General features: G+C 36.4%; 1 protein-coding gene across 2 annotated transcripts in view; it reads right to left on the bottom strand.

Moving 5' to 3' along the window:
- Positions 1–754: 754 nt before the first annotated feature.
- The window catches only part of LOC117329246 (hornerin-like), a 158017-nt gene continuing 138650 nt past the window's right edge, over positions 755–20121 (bottom strand). For both annotated transcript variants that reach the window (XM_033887092.1, XM_033887091.1), the window contains 5 exons: positions 9380–10768; positions 4872–5010; positions 4588–4689; positions 4103–4276; positions 755–3570 (listed from right to left, as the gene is read on the bottom strand). In XM_033887092.1, the coding sequence (XP_033742983.1) occupies positions 3307–3570; positions 4103–4276; positions 4588–4689; positions 4872–5010; positions 9380–10768 (2068 nt within the window). In that variant the 3' untranslated portion in view covers positions 755–3306. The remainder of the gene's footprint in view (positions 3571–4102; positions 4277–4587; positions 4690–4871; positions 5011–9379; positions 10769–20121) is intronic.

Here is a 20121-nt window from a genome sequence, read left to right on the forward strand (position 1 = left end):
GTTTTGATTATTAAAAGCACGATTCAAGATTTGTATCGATTCATAATTAAACCATAACTATAATACAGGCTTCTAGATCATGAACCGATCTTATACTTAAATCAAGACTTAATTTCAAATGTTGATATTTCTTTTAGAATTGCCTTGGTAAAATCCTATTTTCAATTGTTTCATGATAATTCTAATAAGTCCAATGTAGGAAAGTGTCCGTTATAGGAAAGTGTCCATTGTAGGAAAGTGTCCGTTATAGGAAAGTGTCCATTGTAGGAAAGTGTCCGTTATAGGAAAGTGTCCATTGTAGGAAAGTGTCCGTTATAGGAAAGTGTCCATTGTAGGAAAGTGTCCATTGTAGGAAAGTGTCCATTGTAGGAAAGTGTCCGTTATAGGAAAGTGTCCATTGTAGGAAAGTGTCCGTTATAGGAAAGTGTCCATTGTAGGAAAGTGTCCATTGTAGGAAAGTGTCCGTTATAGGAAAGTGTCCATTGTAGGAAAGTGTCCGTTATAGGAAAGTGTCCATTGTAGGAAAGTGTCCATTGTAGGAAAGTGTCCGTTATAGGAAAGTGTCCATTGTAGGAAAGTGTCCGTTATAGGAAAGTGTCCATTGTAGGAAAGTGTCCGTTATAGGAAAGTGTCCATTGTAGGAAAGTGTCCGTTATAGGAAAGTGTCCATTGTAGGAAAGTGTCCATTGTAGGAAAGTGTCTGCTCTGTCAGGTTTGACTATCAACAAAAGTAAAGAAAGAACAAACTCACTGATTTCAAGTTCACACACCTTTTTAATGATCTTCCCTTGGAAGTTTTTCATAATGTGTATATATTTATAATATTACTGATGTAAAATCCATGTTTGAAATGAATTTGTTACATGGACGCCTAAGCTACATGTCACATGACTGTCATACAGGGTCATGTGACTTGACACTGATCACATATATGACTCAAACAGGTCACATGACCTTCGAAACACAAACAAAAAAGTATTTTATGGTATGATTAATTTTCCTTTGGAAAAGTTGAAGGGTGGGTGGAATGCATTCTACCTGTACAAACTGTCAACCCGTGCAGAATATTTCTGGAGAAGACAGCCGCATATTTTGTGCTTACTTTGTATGAAATCTTAGAATTAATTCTATTTGTTTTCTCTACCGATGAACTGATGCTAGTCACACTTTACAATGATAATCATGAATTAGTGAAATAAATTCTATCTTTTAAATACTGTTTCTTAACGAAGCTGAAGATCAGTTTTTCAAATTTGAAATGATGTAAAACATTTCATTCAAGTTAATGATAACAGAAATCAAAATGTTGAAAACACATTCAATGCATTAAGTCCACAATATAGTTCTGAATTAGTATTGATAAAAGGTTAACATTATTGGATAAAAACAACTTAATTATAATTACTAACGATAACAACAATTTTAAAAATATATAACAGTTACATACCTAAAATTATTTAACTATAGAAAATAAGAAAAACTTAACTTTTCAGTACCTGTTGTAGATTTTCATGATTACTAAAATTACCAAATTAATTGACAAGGGCAGATGAAACTTTGTCAAATATCACAAAAACCAGATTAGAATCTACATACCTTAGGACACAAATGATACACGTACAGTTCATTACTTTCAAGCATACATCTACAGGATAAATTTTATGTTGAGGATCCAAAACCACACAAATTAACTTCTAAAAAATTATGGAGTTCCAACAATTTTTCAAGAAAATAATTTGCATGCTATCTATCCCTATGAAACAAAGTGTATTAATCTAAAATAATGAACATGACAGTCCAATCTAGAAATACAGGGTATACTATCCCAGTTATTTTGGCAGTAAATATTGTGAATGACCTGCGGTAGATAAGAAGATGACTCAGAGCTATATATAATACAATTATGTTTATTATCATTTCTCAGATATTAAACGTAACATACAATGCAGCTTAAATATTTCTCTTCCAAGATCGGGCATTCCAATCCTGACCTCGCTCCAATATACAACTTAATTAAATTAAATAATTTTCCTCCTCAACAACAAATGTAATATAATCTGATATTTATACAGATGGGAAAAAATACACAAATAAATTATCATGATATAAAATAAGACATTAAAATCTACGGATAAACTCATAATTAAAATGGAATTTTTTATGACTTTTGCACCGTTTTCTTTTAATATTCACATTCTACACAAAAGACACCATGGGAGAGAAAAAAATGTACAAATCTTACATGCTGGGAAACAGTTATCTCCCTTAGCCCATGTCTTACAATGAATGTATGATTTTTTTTCCTGTACATATTAATAATCATTTCCTGTCTGGAATATATTTTTATGATAGGATTCCTCATTCAATATTCACACATTGGTTTGTTTTATTTTTAAACGTTCAGTCTTGGGGGGGTTCATTTACACTTAGCCTTAGCTGACAACAAAATTAACAATAATAGCAAAGGATTTCAGGCATTTGAGCCTGTGTAACAAAATCAAAGCTAATACTTCAACAGGTAAATACAAAATAAGCAATGAGACACTGAAAACTGAAACAATTGGATGTGTATAGCAGTATCTATTAGTAGAATTTGACGAAATATTTAAGTATAAAAGAAATTTGAACAAAATTTAAAGAATAAATACAGAACAAAAAGTTTGTTTTCCCTTTATGTCAGTGTGAGATCCAGCCTTCCATTTTGAATTTCGTTTTATATAAGTTAATTGGTCAAAAAATAAAATTGCAAATAAACTAAATGAAGTAAAATGATTAAAAAAAGATGAAAACAACAATGTGGCACAAGATTTTATGATTTACAAATGCTACAGTATATTGCAAATGGAAGATGAAATGAATATCTGAATTCATTACAAGGAAACTTCACATTCTGTGTGGGGCCAGGTACATATCTGTTGTATTAGTCAGCTAAAACATGGAATATGTAAGCTATGAGGACTGACGAAAAATAAAAACATTCCCTAATATTTTCCCCCTCTTGCACGCAACAATATCACTCGTGTACAATATCATTTCGGCAGCACAATCTCAGACTCACCTATGCTTACACAAATGTGTTGACAAGCACAATTCCATGAATTCGAAAAACAATTATCTGAACACATTAATTATCACAATATCCTTGCGTTGACTCCGAGTCGTTTGTCTAGGATGTTCCAACACAAAACTAGACTCCCATGTCATTTGTCAGAAAAAAACCCTGACTTGGTGTCCTTCGTCAGGGAGACACTCATGTTACCCAAACTCAGTGCCATTTGGCAGCCATACTTCCAGGTGACACTTGACTCAGTGTCGTTTATCAGGGATACTCCGACGCAATGCCTGAATTTGCTCCTGTCCGAGTGTGATCTTGTCCTCAAGGTTCTGGTGCTCAACAGTCAGCTGTGATTTCATTTGAATGTAGTACTGATAATCCTCAAGCTCCTGATCGCTGAGGGATTCACGCAGTATTTCTAAGATGAGCGTACTTCGTTGGTCAATATCTTGTTTGAGTTTTTGTGCCTCTTCATGCTGGGCCTTGTAGCGATCCCTCTTCTGTGTCGCGATGTCCTGTAAATAAAAAGCAATTATTTTTTAATTAAATTTACAAAATCACAATACCAGTTTTTTTGTACTCATATCAAAGTGTTAAACATCCTGTTTACAAAGAAATCATGTCCGAGGTTGACGTTATTTGTGATATGACTGTAGTGTCCCGAGTGAACACACCAGCTAGGTGTCGGGTAATATGACCTATATAACACAATAGAATGATAGTACCATAATGGTGACAATAGATAGAGCCAGGATCACTACCAAATTTCCATGGAAACATGTATTTTCTGCAATATTCATAAACAGTGAATCCATTATGTCATGGAAACACACAAGGACTTCATTGAACTCGTTCACTGATGTTGACATCATACCAATAGTCGGAGACCATGTAGTTTTTCTAGACTTAAGTTTTTCTAGACTTAATTAAAGTTTTCATATGAATAATCGTGAGATACACTTTATCAATTTAATATGAAGAAATCATTGAAGAGCCTATACATTTTATTGACTACAGATCACTGCCCGCCCCTCGATGATACTCTACCTTCTGATGGACGTCGCAGTCATCAGGCAGACTCTGCAAAGCATTTTCAGCCCGTGCGAGGAGACCCGACATTTTGAGGAGAAGACGGATGATGTGGTCCATCTCTCGTAGGAACGATTGAAACTTATCCTTCTCCTTCTGACTCTTACACTTCTGTTCCACGGTCTCCGATACCTAAACAGGAAGAAATAACATGTCAGAAACCAAAAGTACTGGCACTAATGCACTCACACCCAGGAAACTTAACACTTTGTACATTGGTTTTTAAAAATAATTCAATAGAATTCAGTAACATCTTAAAAGTCAAAGTGATAAAGGGGAAATCACCTTAGTTAAAGGTTTCTACCAAAATACCAGCAAACCTCAAATTACTTAAATGGAACCTTAAATGTTTCATTTCTATAAACACATCACATGCAGTATATATGCGACTGCAGTAAATGTCGTGACATCTGTAAGAGAGGACTGTTTAAACAGGACGTTACCTTTTTGCCCACCGTGTCCACTTCTTTGATTTCAACTTGTAGATCTGATTTTTCATCCTTGAGCTTTTCCATCTTTTTCACTATACTAGACACCAGCTCCTCCTGCACAAATATAACAAAGGTAAGGTCAATACAATGCCTCGTAACCCAACAACATCTTTTAAAAAGAATGACACACACTCTTAATTCAGAGGTTAATAGGTACAACTGTATACCAAATAGCAAAAGATAGATGGAAAATTCACCTGTAAACTGTTAAAGCAAATCTGATAATTCTGACTGACCTTAGTTCTGAGCAGGCTTTCTGGATCTATGATTTCCTCTGTCATCTTCTTCCCGAGCTCTTCGCTGTTACGGATATCAATTTCAATCTGGGCCTTGGATGGGGACACCCAGTAGGTGGAAGGGGGCGAGCCTTTTTCCCTGAAAACACAAAATTAATATTAACTGTTAGATTGATATTATTAATGATATTTCACAGGTTTTTTCCACAGTAGAGCTCTTTTGAAAAAGAGATTATAATTTATATCATCATTAGGTATAGCATATACCCTTAAGTGAAAACCTAGCTAGCTCTACATGCATAAGAATTTCTGTCAATTTTGATATCTGATATATACAATTTAATTAAAATCCTTTAAATTACAAGGTAGGCCACATCAGGTTTGGTACCTACCAAGAATTTCTGCCATTTTAGATATTTGATGAACACAATTTAATTCCAAATCCTTATATACTATAGGGCAGGTCAATATAGTCTATCATTTTTATGTATATTTCATATTGTGTAAGATTTATATCCACAAATATCCCACCTGTTAGCTTCCATTAATGGTGATGATTTTTTTCCCCCAGATGGATTGAGAAAATTCAGTGTGAAATTCACCAACAGAGAAATCTTATCAAATTTCATATCATTGTTCAGTTTTTAACATCCCTCTGGTCATATATACCGGTTCCTACATCCAGGTACTAGAACTTTGTACAAATATCCTCCACTAAATCTAGGGAATTTTAAAGTTCTTTTTCACTTTAAAAAAATGTACTTAATTGAAATTTGATGCTGCAGTTGTGTTCCAATTCCAATTCCTATTTTCACAGAACTGCACAGTAACAATTCAACAATTCTCCAAAGAAAAATTTTCTTCATCAAACACTTTTGTGATTTACAGCTTAAGACAACCTCCAGTCTATTAAACCAATATCCAGCACCTCTGTTTAAAACTCAGATTTGTATTTCACAAAAAATGCATTAAAAAATCGCCTATGGAAACTCTGCCAATGCTTCTGTTGAAAACGCAAATGCTTCAGGTTAAAAGCTAATAAAATAATGACGCAAATGTGTAGCTAGTCAAACTAAATACATGTACGCACACGAATATGCACACAGTTTACATCAATGCTACAGCCCTGCTTTTTGAGTTACAGAGATTTATGAGATGTATTTGTCTGCAGTAATCTAGTGCTCTCTGAGGATGAGATTTTTACTGAAGACTGTCTAATCTTAGATATCATCTTGCCAAAAATTGCCAAAATAAACTCTACATAGTACGATAAGAACTCTGAGAGTTAGGTCACCACTCCATCATTTCAAGGGATTTAAACAAAGAAAGAGAGAAAATTTCTAGATCTAACAGACTTATAACATAAACAGTCCCATGCATTAAGAGGATGGATTAGACGAGACTCCCAACTCCCTCCTCATCGTAACACCCTGACCCCTCATCATCATAACACCCTGACCCCTCATCATCGTAACACCCTGACCCCTCATCGTCATAACACCCTGACCCCTCATCGTAACACCCTGACCCCCTCCTCATTGTAACACCCTGACCCCTCATCATCTTAACACCCTGACCCCCTCATCATTGTAACACCCTGACCCCCTCATCATTGTAACACCCTGACCCCCTCCTCATTGTAACACCCTGACCCCTCATCATCGTAACACCCTGACTCCTCCTCATTGTAACACCCTGACCCCTCATCATCGTAACACCCTGACCCTCATCATCGTAACACCCTGACTCCTCCTCATCGTAACACCCTGACCCCTCCTCATTGTAACACCCTGACCCCTCCTCATTGTAACACCCTGACCCCTCATCATCGTAACACCCTGACCCCTCATCATCGTAACACCCTGACCCCTCATCATTGTAACACCCTGACCCCTCATCATCGTAACACCCTGACCCCTCATCATCGTAACACCCTGACCCCTCCTCATTGTTACACCCTGACCCCTCATCATCGTAACACCCTGACCCCTCCTCATCGTAACACCCTGACCCCTCTAAATCATAACATTCATCATCATAACATTCCCACTCCTTCACCATCATAGCTGCCCAATATACCTTCATCATCATAACAACCCATGGCCACTCCCTCATCATCAAAAAGAATATACAAAAGAGGAAACCAACATTATCTAATACCAGGTAATAAAGATATTTTGCTGAAAATAATCTTTAAATACAAATCTATAACATAAAGATCTGATTTGCCATGAGTCTTCTGAATGGCTGTAAATATTGACAGAGAACCACCACATGGACTCAATATGCCAACATTATATGTCCAACAATCACCCCCTCAACTGTTTATATCAATGTTGACAGGTATCCCAGGCATTACAGTGTAGTAACAATATTTTTCCTGGCATCAATGCATGCAGGTTTTCCAGATCATTGCAACAAAATACTCCTACACAGAGAGACAATTAGGTACTGAAGCAGTTACTGGCCATCTCAACTAACTTTATCGGTAGCTTAGGGCTGTCCTGGTGATTCATCTCCATCAACCCAAGAAAGTAGGTACGTTAATGTTAATCAAAGAAGAAAAATTGTCATCATGAAACTGAAAATTTGCAAAAAAAATTGTTTGGATATTGTAAGTAATGTTTAATGCAGAAAAAAAATATTCAAATTTAGCGATAATTGTCAAAGAGTTAATTCAAACTGTGTTATAATGCTAAAGGATGACTTCAAGGACACACAAAAATGAACCCAAAAACATAACCTCTTTAACTGTTCAACATAAAAATTCTAATATCAGAATTTCTATGTCTGATGTAGTCGTACTAAGAGTACAGAATATGTACCTCTATGTCTGCCAAAGACTGGTCTCGTACTAATACCCTTAATTACATCAGGCACTTGACCTTCACTTTGGAAACAACCCAAAATACCTGTGGACCCTGCAATGTTGATATTGGTACGACCCAGCTGTATATCTCTTATATATGTCATAAGCACTGATGAGAGAGGAGGGGAGGTGATTTGGTATACATTTTTTTGGTTTTGACAAATGTTTTTATCATTTACATCAGAAACACTCTTAATAGATCATTAGTATAATTAACTAAAATGAACCTTTTGAGATATCATTTATTATTTGAAAATGTTTCTCAGCTAATGAATCCCTCTTCACTTGGAAATACATACAAGATTCATCCCGTCCTAACTGACAACCACTTCAGTTATTTTCTCAATCACGGCAGATTTCCGTCAAAGAGGAATTATCATTGCCGTAACCATCTCATTTCTTTATCTAAGTATTGCTGTACTTTCATTCAAAAGAGTTAATTAAAACGTGAGTGTACAATTTATCCTGTACCCTTAGTGGATGGAAAATGATCTCCTATTTAAAGGGGACGTGTGTAGAGTTTGTTGGTAGAATCCACCAACAAATCGTCATACTTAATAGGACCAAGCTCTTACCTTACGGCTTCCCAATAAAAATGTTTTGCAATAACATTTCCTCAAGGCTTCCCAATAAAAATGTTTTGCAATAACATTTTCTCAAAACATTATTGGTAGAGTCTGGTATATAACATAGTGTATTTGATTTCCTCTCTGATATGAAATTTCTTTTTGGGTCCCCCCCCCCCCCCCCCCCCCCCAAATCTTAGATTATAAGTTTGTTGAAAAAATAAATTTGTTGTTATATTTAATTAAATTTATTCTCCTGCTCCTTAATATGTATTTGATCAGGATGCATTCCACAAAGTGTACTAAAATGCATTAAATTTTAGCCCAATGCTCCAAAATGTTTCTAATCAATGTAACATGTCCAATACAGTGACTGTGCCGGTAAGTCTATCAGGTTTAAGAACAGAAATAGCTCCCCATTCATTTACACAACTACACACAACATCTGTTTATACATGTGTAATAATTAAAGGTTTATGGGGCTTTTCAGTAGAAAAGGTCATCAAAGGGCACGTAATGCCCTCATCCACAGCTGGGGAATATTACATACATTTTGCTTCTCAAACTAATGTGGAATACTATGAGGGTTATCTCTTCTTCTTATTCAGTTTTTAACACAAACCAAATTATAAAAAACTTGTATCCAATAATGTTTTAAACAATAAAATATCTTTTCATAAATGTATATTGTACATTACATATTTCCAATAACAGAAAATCCCCCCCCCCCCCCCCTCCCATTAGCCCAGTACACAGTATGTAAATTTATATGTACACATAGTAAATAACAGTATCAGAACAATCTAAACTAAAAGTTGTGAGAATAATTTTTTTTTTTTATTAACATGTGTGGATTTTAAAAGCAGAAGAATCTTGAAAACAGTGTGTATTATTTCTTATAGTATAGTTATCTCCCCTTTCTGTATCATATAACAGAAAACAAGGCCTACATGGGGCGATATGCCTCCATTACCGAATAGGATACATCATATCCAATTTAAAATTCAAACATTCTGCATGGTTTAGACACCATGTTGATGACTAGGAATAAAAGACAACTTTTTAAAACTTACTTTGGTCTGCCGTAGGAATTTTGATCAGCTGTGTTGTCTTGGATACCATTGGGTGTAGAAACCTTTGCATCCTCATTGGACCCAGTGGACAGTTTTGATGTCTGCGGAGAATGTCCGGAACTATGTTTCCTCGGTGTATCTGCTGGTGGAACAATTCCTGACATAAATTTCATTCTCCCAAGATCATCCTGATTCAACATCTCTGACAATTTTTTGTCCTTGTCTTTCACTTGTCTAGCAAATTCCTGCACTTTTTCATTACACTCAAGTTCTTCCTGTGATGGCTGCCGGCCATGGTTTATAGAAAGTGGTGTATCATGACCTTCGCTTAAGTCAGAGGATGACGAATTGCTTTGATGATGGCCAAAGGAACGTGTTGATCTATCGACAGGTGATGGGGCTTCAGGTTGTGGAACAGGTCTGTGTGAAAGAGGAATCCTTTCAGGAACTTTTGGAGGTGTTGGATCACTATTGTACCTATCTGACAGGTGAGGCGAACCCTCAAGTCTGGAGTTTGGTGAAATGTCAGGCCGATCTGGCCGGCTATAACTGACCCGATCAGGTGTACTTTGATTGTAAGAGCTAACATCTTGTCTATGCACATTTTCACTACTATCACCGTTTCTTTGAAGAGCACCAACAGAGTCATCTCCCCTTTCAGCACTTCCCCTTTGATGTGTCAGCTCACTCTGATGTGAGAAGCCGTTACCCTGCACACCATACTGTCCAAGATAATTCATACGTTTCTTTTCCACAGTAAACGGCAACGATTGCTCTGATTTGTCACTTCCAGAGCTCTGATGGTCTCTAGCAGGCCTTCTGTACCTAGAACTGTATTGGTTACCTTGTCTTGGAGAATCCATTCCAGGTTCGGATGGTTTATGCCGATCTTCGAAAGACTTTTTCAAATTGTTCACACTAGAGGCTGTCCTACGGGCTTTATTATCACCAGAACTATTTGATGGTTTCTTTTCAAAACGGAAAATACGATCTTTGACCGATGGACTATCTGCATCTTCTTTTTCAGAAGATGCCACTTCCGAATGATGGGAATGATCTGATGTCATAAATGCACGAGGTGCCATGATAGAACTAGAACTCTGGGAATTGCCAAGAGGCCTTGAGTTAATTGTCGGTGTAACAGTGCTTTCTGCAGCAACAAATTCTGTTTCGGTTACGTTGTTATCTAGGTCAAGAGGAGAGATGTTGATTGCGTTTTCGCTCTTCCAGCCCTGGTTGTTTAGATGCCTGCGGGGCGGCTTCTGGATCTGTTGCTTGTAGTTGTTGTTCTCGTTAACGTTGAGCAGTGTCGTTGACTTAGAACGACTGTACACACCCACTTGTCGTGCAGACCTCGTCTTGTGGGAACCATACGAATCGTCTGCACATCTACAAAGACAATTAAACAGCCAATGAAAATACAGCAAGAAACTGCAAGACTGAAAATAAAATCACATCACATGTATATTTTGTATTATCCTATGTCCATGTAATGTGTTGTTGTGGGATATATATCAAGCACTAAGAGTATAAATGTTTATATATATGTGTTCTGATACATATCTATTGTAGTATATAATTGCACTTGTATATTTTGTGTTTACAACATGCCCAACCATCACTTCATCCAGCCTGTGTGTATTACAACATGGTCCTATAGCTTCTCTATTACTTGTGTCTGGACATTAGTGTATCACTGTTACTTGTGTCTGGATATTAGTGTATCACTGTTACTTGTGTCTGGACATTAGTGTATCACTGTTACTTGTGTCTGGACATTAGTGTATCACTGTTACTTGTGTCTGGACATTAGTGTATCACTGTTACTTGTGTCTGGACATTAGTGTATCACTGTTACTTGTGTCTGGACATTAGTGTATCACTATTACTTGTGTCTGGACATTAGTGTATCACAGTTACTTGTGTCTGGACATTAGTGTATCAGACAATCTTGTAAAATACCCGATATCTTCTGGACATCTTCCTGACACCATTAATATTTGCCTTATCTCCACTATAACATAAATCTGTCTGTCCTCATATAGTTTCACCCCACCTTCACCTCCAGTAGTTATGGCCATCAGTCACTGTGTGAAGCCAACTTACCTCAGGATTTGTGGCATTTTAGACAAATCAGGAAAACTGGACAAGATAAGACCTCTTATAAATCTTAATCTAAACTCTCACTGACAGGGGATCATATCTCTATGGTAGATTGAAGAGTTACTATAGAAACCATGGTTACTAAAAGAGCTGCCGTAGTTTCAACATCAAATTAAATAGTTGCTATGGAAACAATTGTTACTAAAGGAGTCAACATAGCTTCTAGAGGTGCCAATTAAGGTTAAAGCCAACTTTTCCTGAGAGATACCTGACTACAGGTGAGACCTTTTCCTGAGAGATACCTGACTACAGGTGAGACCATTTCCTGAGAGATACCTGACTACAGGTGAGACCTTTTCCTGAGAGATACCTGACTACAGGTGAGACCTTTTCCTGAGGGATACCTGACTACAGGTGAGACCTTTTCCTGAGAGATACCTGACTACAGGTGACACCTTTTCCTGAGAGATACCTGACTACAGGTGAGAACTTTTCCTGAGAGATACCTGACTACAGGTGAGAACTTTTCCTGAGAGATACCTGACTACAGGTGAGAACTTTTCCTGAGGGATACCTGACTACAGGTGACACCTTTTCCTGAGGGATACCTGACTACAGCTGATAGGTACTTTGGTTGCCTTCCCTAACCATGCAGTACCTTTACTCTTAGTAAGGACATCTGTTTTGACTCAACTTGACCGTTACTAATTACCACCTTGAAATCTGTTCTGGTCAGTAGCCTTGACCATTACTGAGGAACCCTAATATCCCCAGCAGTGTTTTGTCTGATATATACACCAAACAGCTGTCAGTCTTCCTTCCTATCAGGGAAGAAAGAATGCTGACTTTCAATTATCATCAGCCATGACAGAGGTCAAGGTCATTGAGGTCAAGGTCATTAATTATCTGTGTATGTATCTTGGATTGTTAACAATATTTGAATACATATGAAAAGATAAGTTCTTAAAATTACTTAAATAAATAAGTGAAATAACAATTTAATTAAAGGTCTATCCCAGGGTAAATGAAGATCCGTAAGGCCGGATCTTTGTTATATTAAGTCCAACACAATACTAAATCTAAGCCTATGGCATACATGGATATCAAGTGATCTGGAAACCACAGTGACATTTCCTGCCCATTAAGCTTGATATGTGTGAGTTTTCTTTTTTTGTTTCATTTTCTCTCAATGGAAATTCTGAACAGGCCTTCAATTGCATAATTCTCTGGTATGTTACCGGAATGTTCCTTATCAGGCATTTTAGGCGCAAATGTTCACTTGAAACAAAACATGTGCCAATTATGCCAGCGGACTTTCAACTGCTAGACTTGTAAGTAGGAAAGATATGATAAAGTGTCTCTATTCTTTAACCATCGACTGGTGATGAAAGGGACAGCCTTATGGTCCGAGGGCATGTTTCCACATTAGAAGCATGTTGATGATTTACAAAATACTTCCTCATTTTGTGTTTACACTGTGTAAAAAAAAAATATATTTGGGATGTTTTTAAGCATGTTTTTTTTCTGGATAGGAAAATTACCTTGGTGGTATTGATACTTCAGTAGAATTTATATTTTTGTGAGAAGGCTGGTAATGATAATACTGATATATCTTCACTTTAAAATTCGATCAGAAACATTTTCAACACACTTTTAATGTTTCAATTCCCCCTATACGTTTCCTTGCTATAATGACTGGGTTTGGACTTTAAGTAGTTATACAAGTTGTGTATGGTTGGGTGGTGGTGAGTTGGATATCATCAGGTAACATAGGTGTTTACTCTTGTTTCTTTCCCTAATTAAGACCTCTGTGCACTTCCATCTAAGCTAACAAGAGTTTTTATAATTAAGTGTATTTTTTTTATTATTCCAGTCATTATCCGTCACTATGAGTCACACAGGTATGTGTTAATACGGTCATTTCTCTTTGATAACTGACAGTTTGACAGTGGTCCTGACCACCATTGGTTGACCATTAGTCATAATATATACTGGCCTGAACTGACCAACATTTTAAATGTTACCTGCACACGTCACAAAGTATCATCTAATGTCTCGGGGCATTGGTTCAGGTTTTTACCCGGTATCAGATCTATATATAGATAACTTGTTTGTTGATATAGATAATTACATGTACTATACACTCTCTAGATTGTAACCAAGATGAAATTACACAAGGGAGGTCATATATCGACTGAACGGTATATAAAATGGTTTTGTATTATTGATATCAATATACCACAAAAGAAATATACTGAAAGATAATTCACTTCAGTATACACACACTTCCCCTGTGTTACAATAACTATGCTGTTGATGTTTATATCTAGTCAGTATTATTTCCGAGAGTCTGTTGATGTTATATCTAGTCAGTATTATTTCCGAGAGGTATGGAGTCAGTGTATTTTATAATCGAGAATTTCTTTGAAGTTAGGAACAAAATGCATAATAGCATCAATTCAATTATACCCAGGTCTGAGAGAGAGGGATTCTCAGATCAAAGGATAAACCTCAACACCAAGCCACTTTTCACTATCCCCAAGGGGCCTATGGACACCCTACTTGACCCGTAACGTCCCTTTAACATCATAACACTTCAAAAGGGCGAGAAGGAGTATCAACATGGATCAATTGTGGAGCTAATCAATTTCCCATAAACCATGGTAGTAAGTAATAGTGAAACACCTACCATGACCAGTGTGTTTTTTAAAGTTAATTCAGCAAGGAACGACCATGACCTTCTTGGTACAATGAATATGACCTTAACCTTTGGGTCAATGATATTCCAGGGCCCTTCTGACATTCAAAATGATAATAAATTTGAATTATTTACAAAAGTTATCACTTCAAATGTGTTCGTTTTCATTTTCAATAAATGAAGATTTGTTTTTGAAAACTTGTAGAATGTTCAGGCTAATAAGCTTCATAATAAGGGAGGTTGTTTACATGGTTAGATATCATTTTAATATTGTACATAAATTACACCACATCCGGTGTTACATAGCAGTCTGAAAAGGTCATTGTTTGATGTGTAAAACCTGTGTCGGACAAATTCCTACTGTTACAAGTACACCAGTGTCTAGTTCAATGGTTATGGTTAGATTTCAATGGAAACTTAAATAAAATAATTAAGTGTTGAAATGTAAGAATGCAATGTGGTAAACAAATCTAGATTAACCAACTGACCGGGTTGGGGCAGAACAAAGGTCTAAAGAGGGGGCAGGGGTCGGGCAACGGTAAGGTGGGGTAGGGCAGAAAACAGGTCTAAATGGAGGCCTGGGCAGGGTGGACAGTAAGGTAGGGTATGAGGTGGGGAAATGTCTGAAAAGGGGTAGGGATGGTCATAAGATTGACTGGCGGGAGGGGGGCAGAAAAAAAATGTTTTTCTCGGGTAGGAGGCAGTAGCTAGGAATTGGAACTTAAAGTTGGTCTGGAAGGGGGAAATATGAGTAGGGAGTTAAAGAACACGTCTAGAATGGATATCTATCTATAACTGGTGGAAAAGGTGACATAGAGAAAAGATTTAGGGTAGGGGTGGGGATGATTGTGGGGTTTACTTAGGTAATATACTTACTTGATTCCCCATCGCTGGAATGAATACATCACCATCTGCTGAAGGTGACTATCTGTCAGACTTGAATAAATCAAGTATTGCGACACTGTTGTCTATCACATCCTCGGTAAAGTCACAACACAATGACCGACAAACCAACAGGTCAGAGAATTTTAATACCATCCCAAACAACCACACATACATCCAGCTTTGGCCACAACGAAACACTGTTCCTTTTGAGGTAAAGAAATATAAAGAGATTTGAGAACTGGTTGTACTAATAATCACCAGGAAGTCATTGAGACACCTATTCACAGGTATTTGTTACCCAATCTGTCAGCCATATAAACCTTCCTCCATAAAACTTTACATCCCTGTAAGTAAACATGGACACTGATGTTTAATCAGGCCAATTTAACAGATGGTTTGTAGCCCCGAATTAATCTCCTACAACCTATGTTAATTGGTAGTGCAGCCCACTGCTAGTATACAACTCTCCCCAACACTAACCACACACAACACTATCGGGGCTGTGTTACTACACACAAACACAATGTATCCAAATTACACTTGATGAACGGGGCATATCCAGGTCCATGTATCTTGAAGAGTTCTCCAAAGCCTACAACACACTGCTGTACAAATCGTGCTAAGACCCCTAAATCCTTTCCAGGTTAAGGATAAAAAAAATAAATCCCACATGCACATCCAAGATGGCAGCTATGTTAGTAACCACACTGAGTTCACAACAGTCCAACACCACAGATGACAAGAAACATATTTTTGGCATGTAGTTGCCACCTCATGACTATTCCTAATCAACCGTGTCGTCGACCTTTGACCCTCCAGCACCGTCACTTCTAGTGAAAATTTGTCCCCTGGGAAGTTTGTAAGTGCCAGTACCTCTGGCTGAATACCCAGACCTTTATCTCACTGGTATAAGTAAAAGTGTTGGTAGATGTGTAGATAAAAGTACCCCACAGTAAACCATTAAGGCCATGGTTGCCCTCCTCAAGGACTTTGGCAGACAATATTGTACAGAATCAGAGTAATATCTGCCGACTGGAGGAGCTACATAGAACCCTATCATTAGTGACAAGTCACACATGTTGTTTGTTATGTCTGTATTAATTCCCTATAAAAAAACAAGGAAAACATTCGAGAACTTTGCTACAATTTCATTATAATTATAGCCTCAATTTTCTCCCAGCATTTTTCTGCCTTGTAAACAATTATTTCATGACATTCAGCAGTTAAGATAATTTGTGCTAATGTCTCCATCAGACAAATCCAAATTGTGTTATGGTCCAATCAAAATGATAAATTCAGAACACAGTATCAAGATGTTGTACTGTAATGAGGAAGTGAGGGAGGTCTCCGATTATTGTATCACCTATATGGGTTGTCTGGTTGCCATGGTTATTTCTGTATATAAAACATTAGGAGGACAAATTGCATTAAGTATTTACACAACTTCTGCAATTTGATGTGTCACAATCAAACATTTCCATTTTTTGAAATTATAGAACTTTTCCAACTTTCAAAATTTAATTTCTTTAATTCTTGAATGTTATGCATTAATGCTGTACAGATTGAAATTGGATAAAGATGGGATTGAAGGTATAGTAGAGAATTAAGAATGTCAAAAATGAATGAAACTATAAATATCACAGTATATTACCAGGGTATTTATTGTGAATGATAACAGGTCAATCTGATAGAAAGATAATTAATTTGTAGGATCTTCAAAAAGCGCATGCCTTGAAGCAATTCATTAAGAATACTTGTGTCCAATCAAGAATGTAGTATCTTTTAAGAATGTTGAAATTATCGAATTCCTTGCTATTATCATACACGAAAACTTGCAGGTGGGAAGTTATTATCTCTCACGATAGCTGCACTTCATTAAATCAGATCAACTGGAAAAACCACAGCCACAGCAAAGTGGTGCATCATATATGAAAACCAGGTGATCGTTACATGATTTTTTAAATCTTTCATCAGATGCTAGCTTCAGGAAGCAAAAAACACAACAGATTCTAAGCCAGACAGATTAATCCAGCAGCAGAGATATAAAGCCTGATTTATGTAGGGTCTGGATGAAAATGAATCGCTTGTGTACAAAAGGAAGTTTTTGATGATAAAAAAAATCCACAGATAATAAAATCCCAATTAAAATGAGAACATAAGCCTGGCCACAACAGATAGTAGTGAATCTGATCAGAAAACATTCGCCACACAGTGAATTATCCTCCGATAACAGGAGAAACAAGTACCCTGTTCAGAGTAGTGTCTGATTTCACTAATCATCCTGTTACGTTAAAATGTACAGGTGTACGATTGGAAGGTCAGGTTGCACTGGAAACCACGTAACATGTATTTAACAAAACAACATGTTCATCTATCAAATCCTCAACTGGTCAAGTTCTAGGGCTCTGTGGAAGGAATGAACTTCACCAATATAATAAGTAGCCAATTCCAACCAGGCACTGAACTCTACATGACTTTTGCATAATTAAGTTCCCATTCTACCACAATGACCACTTCTGATATTTACTTGTATATCTATAAATAGATAAAGATGTAAGGTAATTCAATTCCGTACACACATTTTCTAGTGATTATGAAGTCTACAGTCACTTTGAAATATGCACTCCATTGATGGTGCACGCAGATCTATGAAAAGTTTCCTTCCTGCAAGACGAGGATCAAAGTGTACCTGATCAGGACTCGAGGGCTGTATTCCTTACCTTACAATCAAGTTATGGTCAAATCTGTATTCCTGCATCCCTAAACACATGATAAGCTCATCCCTAATGGAATGAAGTAGGAGAGTCTACCTAACAAATGAAGGGGAGAGCAGGTATGATGTACCATTTCAACACCAGTCTTATGATGTCAAAACAAGTTTCCAGTGAGTTCTATCTTTGGTGCAAGAAATGGACTTCAGCTGTTATAAATTCAACTTCTGAAACTCCATGATTGATGTGTTGTCCAAAAATCTTGGGGAAAGTGTAGACTTGTCTGGTCAAAACATGTGATAAGGAGAATATTCAACACTAGTCAGTTTCTCTTGGAGGCTTGAAATTATCTGATTTACCTGTCATGTGACTCCACATATTTATCCCCAACAAAATTAGTAATTGATATTCAATATACTACCTTAATTAACTTGACCTTAATACCTTTGAAATCACAATAACCTCTAATGCCATGACAACCTGTGAATGACCATGATGCTAAATTCAACTCCTTTATTACATCCCTCCTAAAAGAGCTCACCTTGTACCACAGCTCTGGATTACTGATATTAGCTTGATACTTTATAAACATTTACAACATCTTGAAAGTAATATTGCTCATGTCCTTTTCATTATGGTATTCTATTCCTTGTAAAGCTTCATGGTATTCTATTCCTTGTAAAGCTTTATGGTATTCTATTCCTTGTAAAGCTTCATGGTATTCTATTCCTTGTAAAGCTTTATGGTATTCTATTCCTTGTAAAGCTATATGATATTCTATTCCTTGTAATGCTTTATGGTATTCTATTCCTTGTAAAGCTTTATGGTATTCTATTCCTAGTAAAACTTCATGGTATTCTATTCCTTGTAAAGCTTTATGGTATTCTATTCCTTGTAATGCTTTATGGTATTCTATTCCTTGTAAACTTCATGGTATTCTATTCCTTGTAAACTTCCTGGTATTCTATTCCTTTTAAAGCTTCATGGTATTATATTCCTTGTAAACTTCATGGTATTCTATTCCTTGTAAAACTTCATGGTATTCTATTCCTTGTAAAGCTTTACGGTATTCTATTCCTTGTAAAGCTTCATGGTATTCTATTCCTTGTAAAGCTTCATGGTATTCTATTCCTTGTAAAGCTTTATGGTATTCTATTCCTTGTAAAGCTTCATGGTATTCTATTCCTTGTAAAGCTTCATGATATTCTATTCCTTGTAAAGCTTCATGGTATTCTATTCCTTTTAAAGCTTTATGGTATTCTATTCCTTGTAAAGCTTTATGGTATTATATTCCTTGTAAAGCTTTATCATTTTCTATTCCTTGTAAAGCTATATGATATTCTATTCCTTGTAAAGCTTTATGGTATTCTATTCCTTGTAAAGCTTCACGGTATTCTATTCCTTGTAAAGCTTTATCATATTCTATTCCTTGTAAAGCTTCATGGTATTCTTTTCCTTGTAAAGCTTTATGATATTCTATTCCTTGTAAAGCTTCACGGTATTCTATTACTTGTAAAGCTTTATGATATTCTATTCCTTGTAAAGCTTCACGGTATTCTATTACTTGTAAAGCTTCACGGTATTCTATTACTTGTAAAGCTATATGATATTCTATTCCTTGTAAAGCTTCACGGTATTCTATTACTTGTAAAGCTTCACGGTATTCTATTCCTTGTAAAGCTTTATGATATTCTATTCCTTGTAAAGCTTCACGGTATTCTATTCCTTGTAAAGCTTTATGGTATTCTATTCCTTGTAAAACTTCATGGTATTCTTTTCCTTGTAAAGCTTCATGGTATTCTATTACTTGTAAAGCTTTATGGTATTCTTTTCCTTGTTAAGCTTTATGGTATTCTATTCCTTGTAAAGCTTCATGGTATTCTATTCCTTGTAAAGCTTCATGGTATTCTAATCCTTGTAAAGCTTTATGATATTCTATTCCTTGTAAAGCTTCACAGTATTCTATTCCTTGTAAAGCTTCATGGTATTCTATTCCTTGTAATGCTTAGCCAAGTACAAGTCTGCTCAGGTTCTAGAGTTACAGAGTGATTTAACCCCATAAGAAAGATTCATGTATTTTACCTATTACCTATAGAGTTGTCCATTAACCAAAGAAATTCTTCATTAAAACTGAAATCTATCTGAAACATCCAATGGTCAGACTTTGGCCAGTGAGTGGTCACCTCAGGCCCACCTGATGAACAAACTAAATAAGACTACAGGATAGTATAAACAGCTTTCAATTAGACACCACTGTGATGGCCATAACAAATCACAGTATGTCAGCAACTCAATTATCTACAACAAGCTAGTGTGGAGTCACACTGACCCAGTGTATCAACTAC

Source organism: Pecten maximus, chromosome 6 (assembly GCF_902652985.1).
Source record: "Pecten maximus chromosome 6, xPecMax1.1, whole genome shotgun sequence".
NCBI lineage: Eukaryota > Metazoa > Mollusca > Bivalvia > Pectinida > Pectinidae > Pecten > Pecten maximus.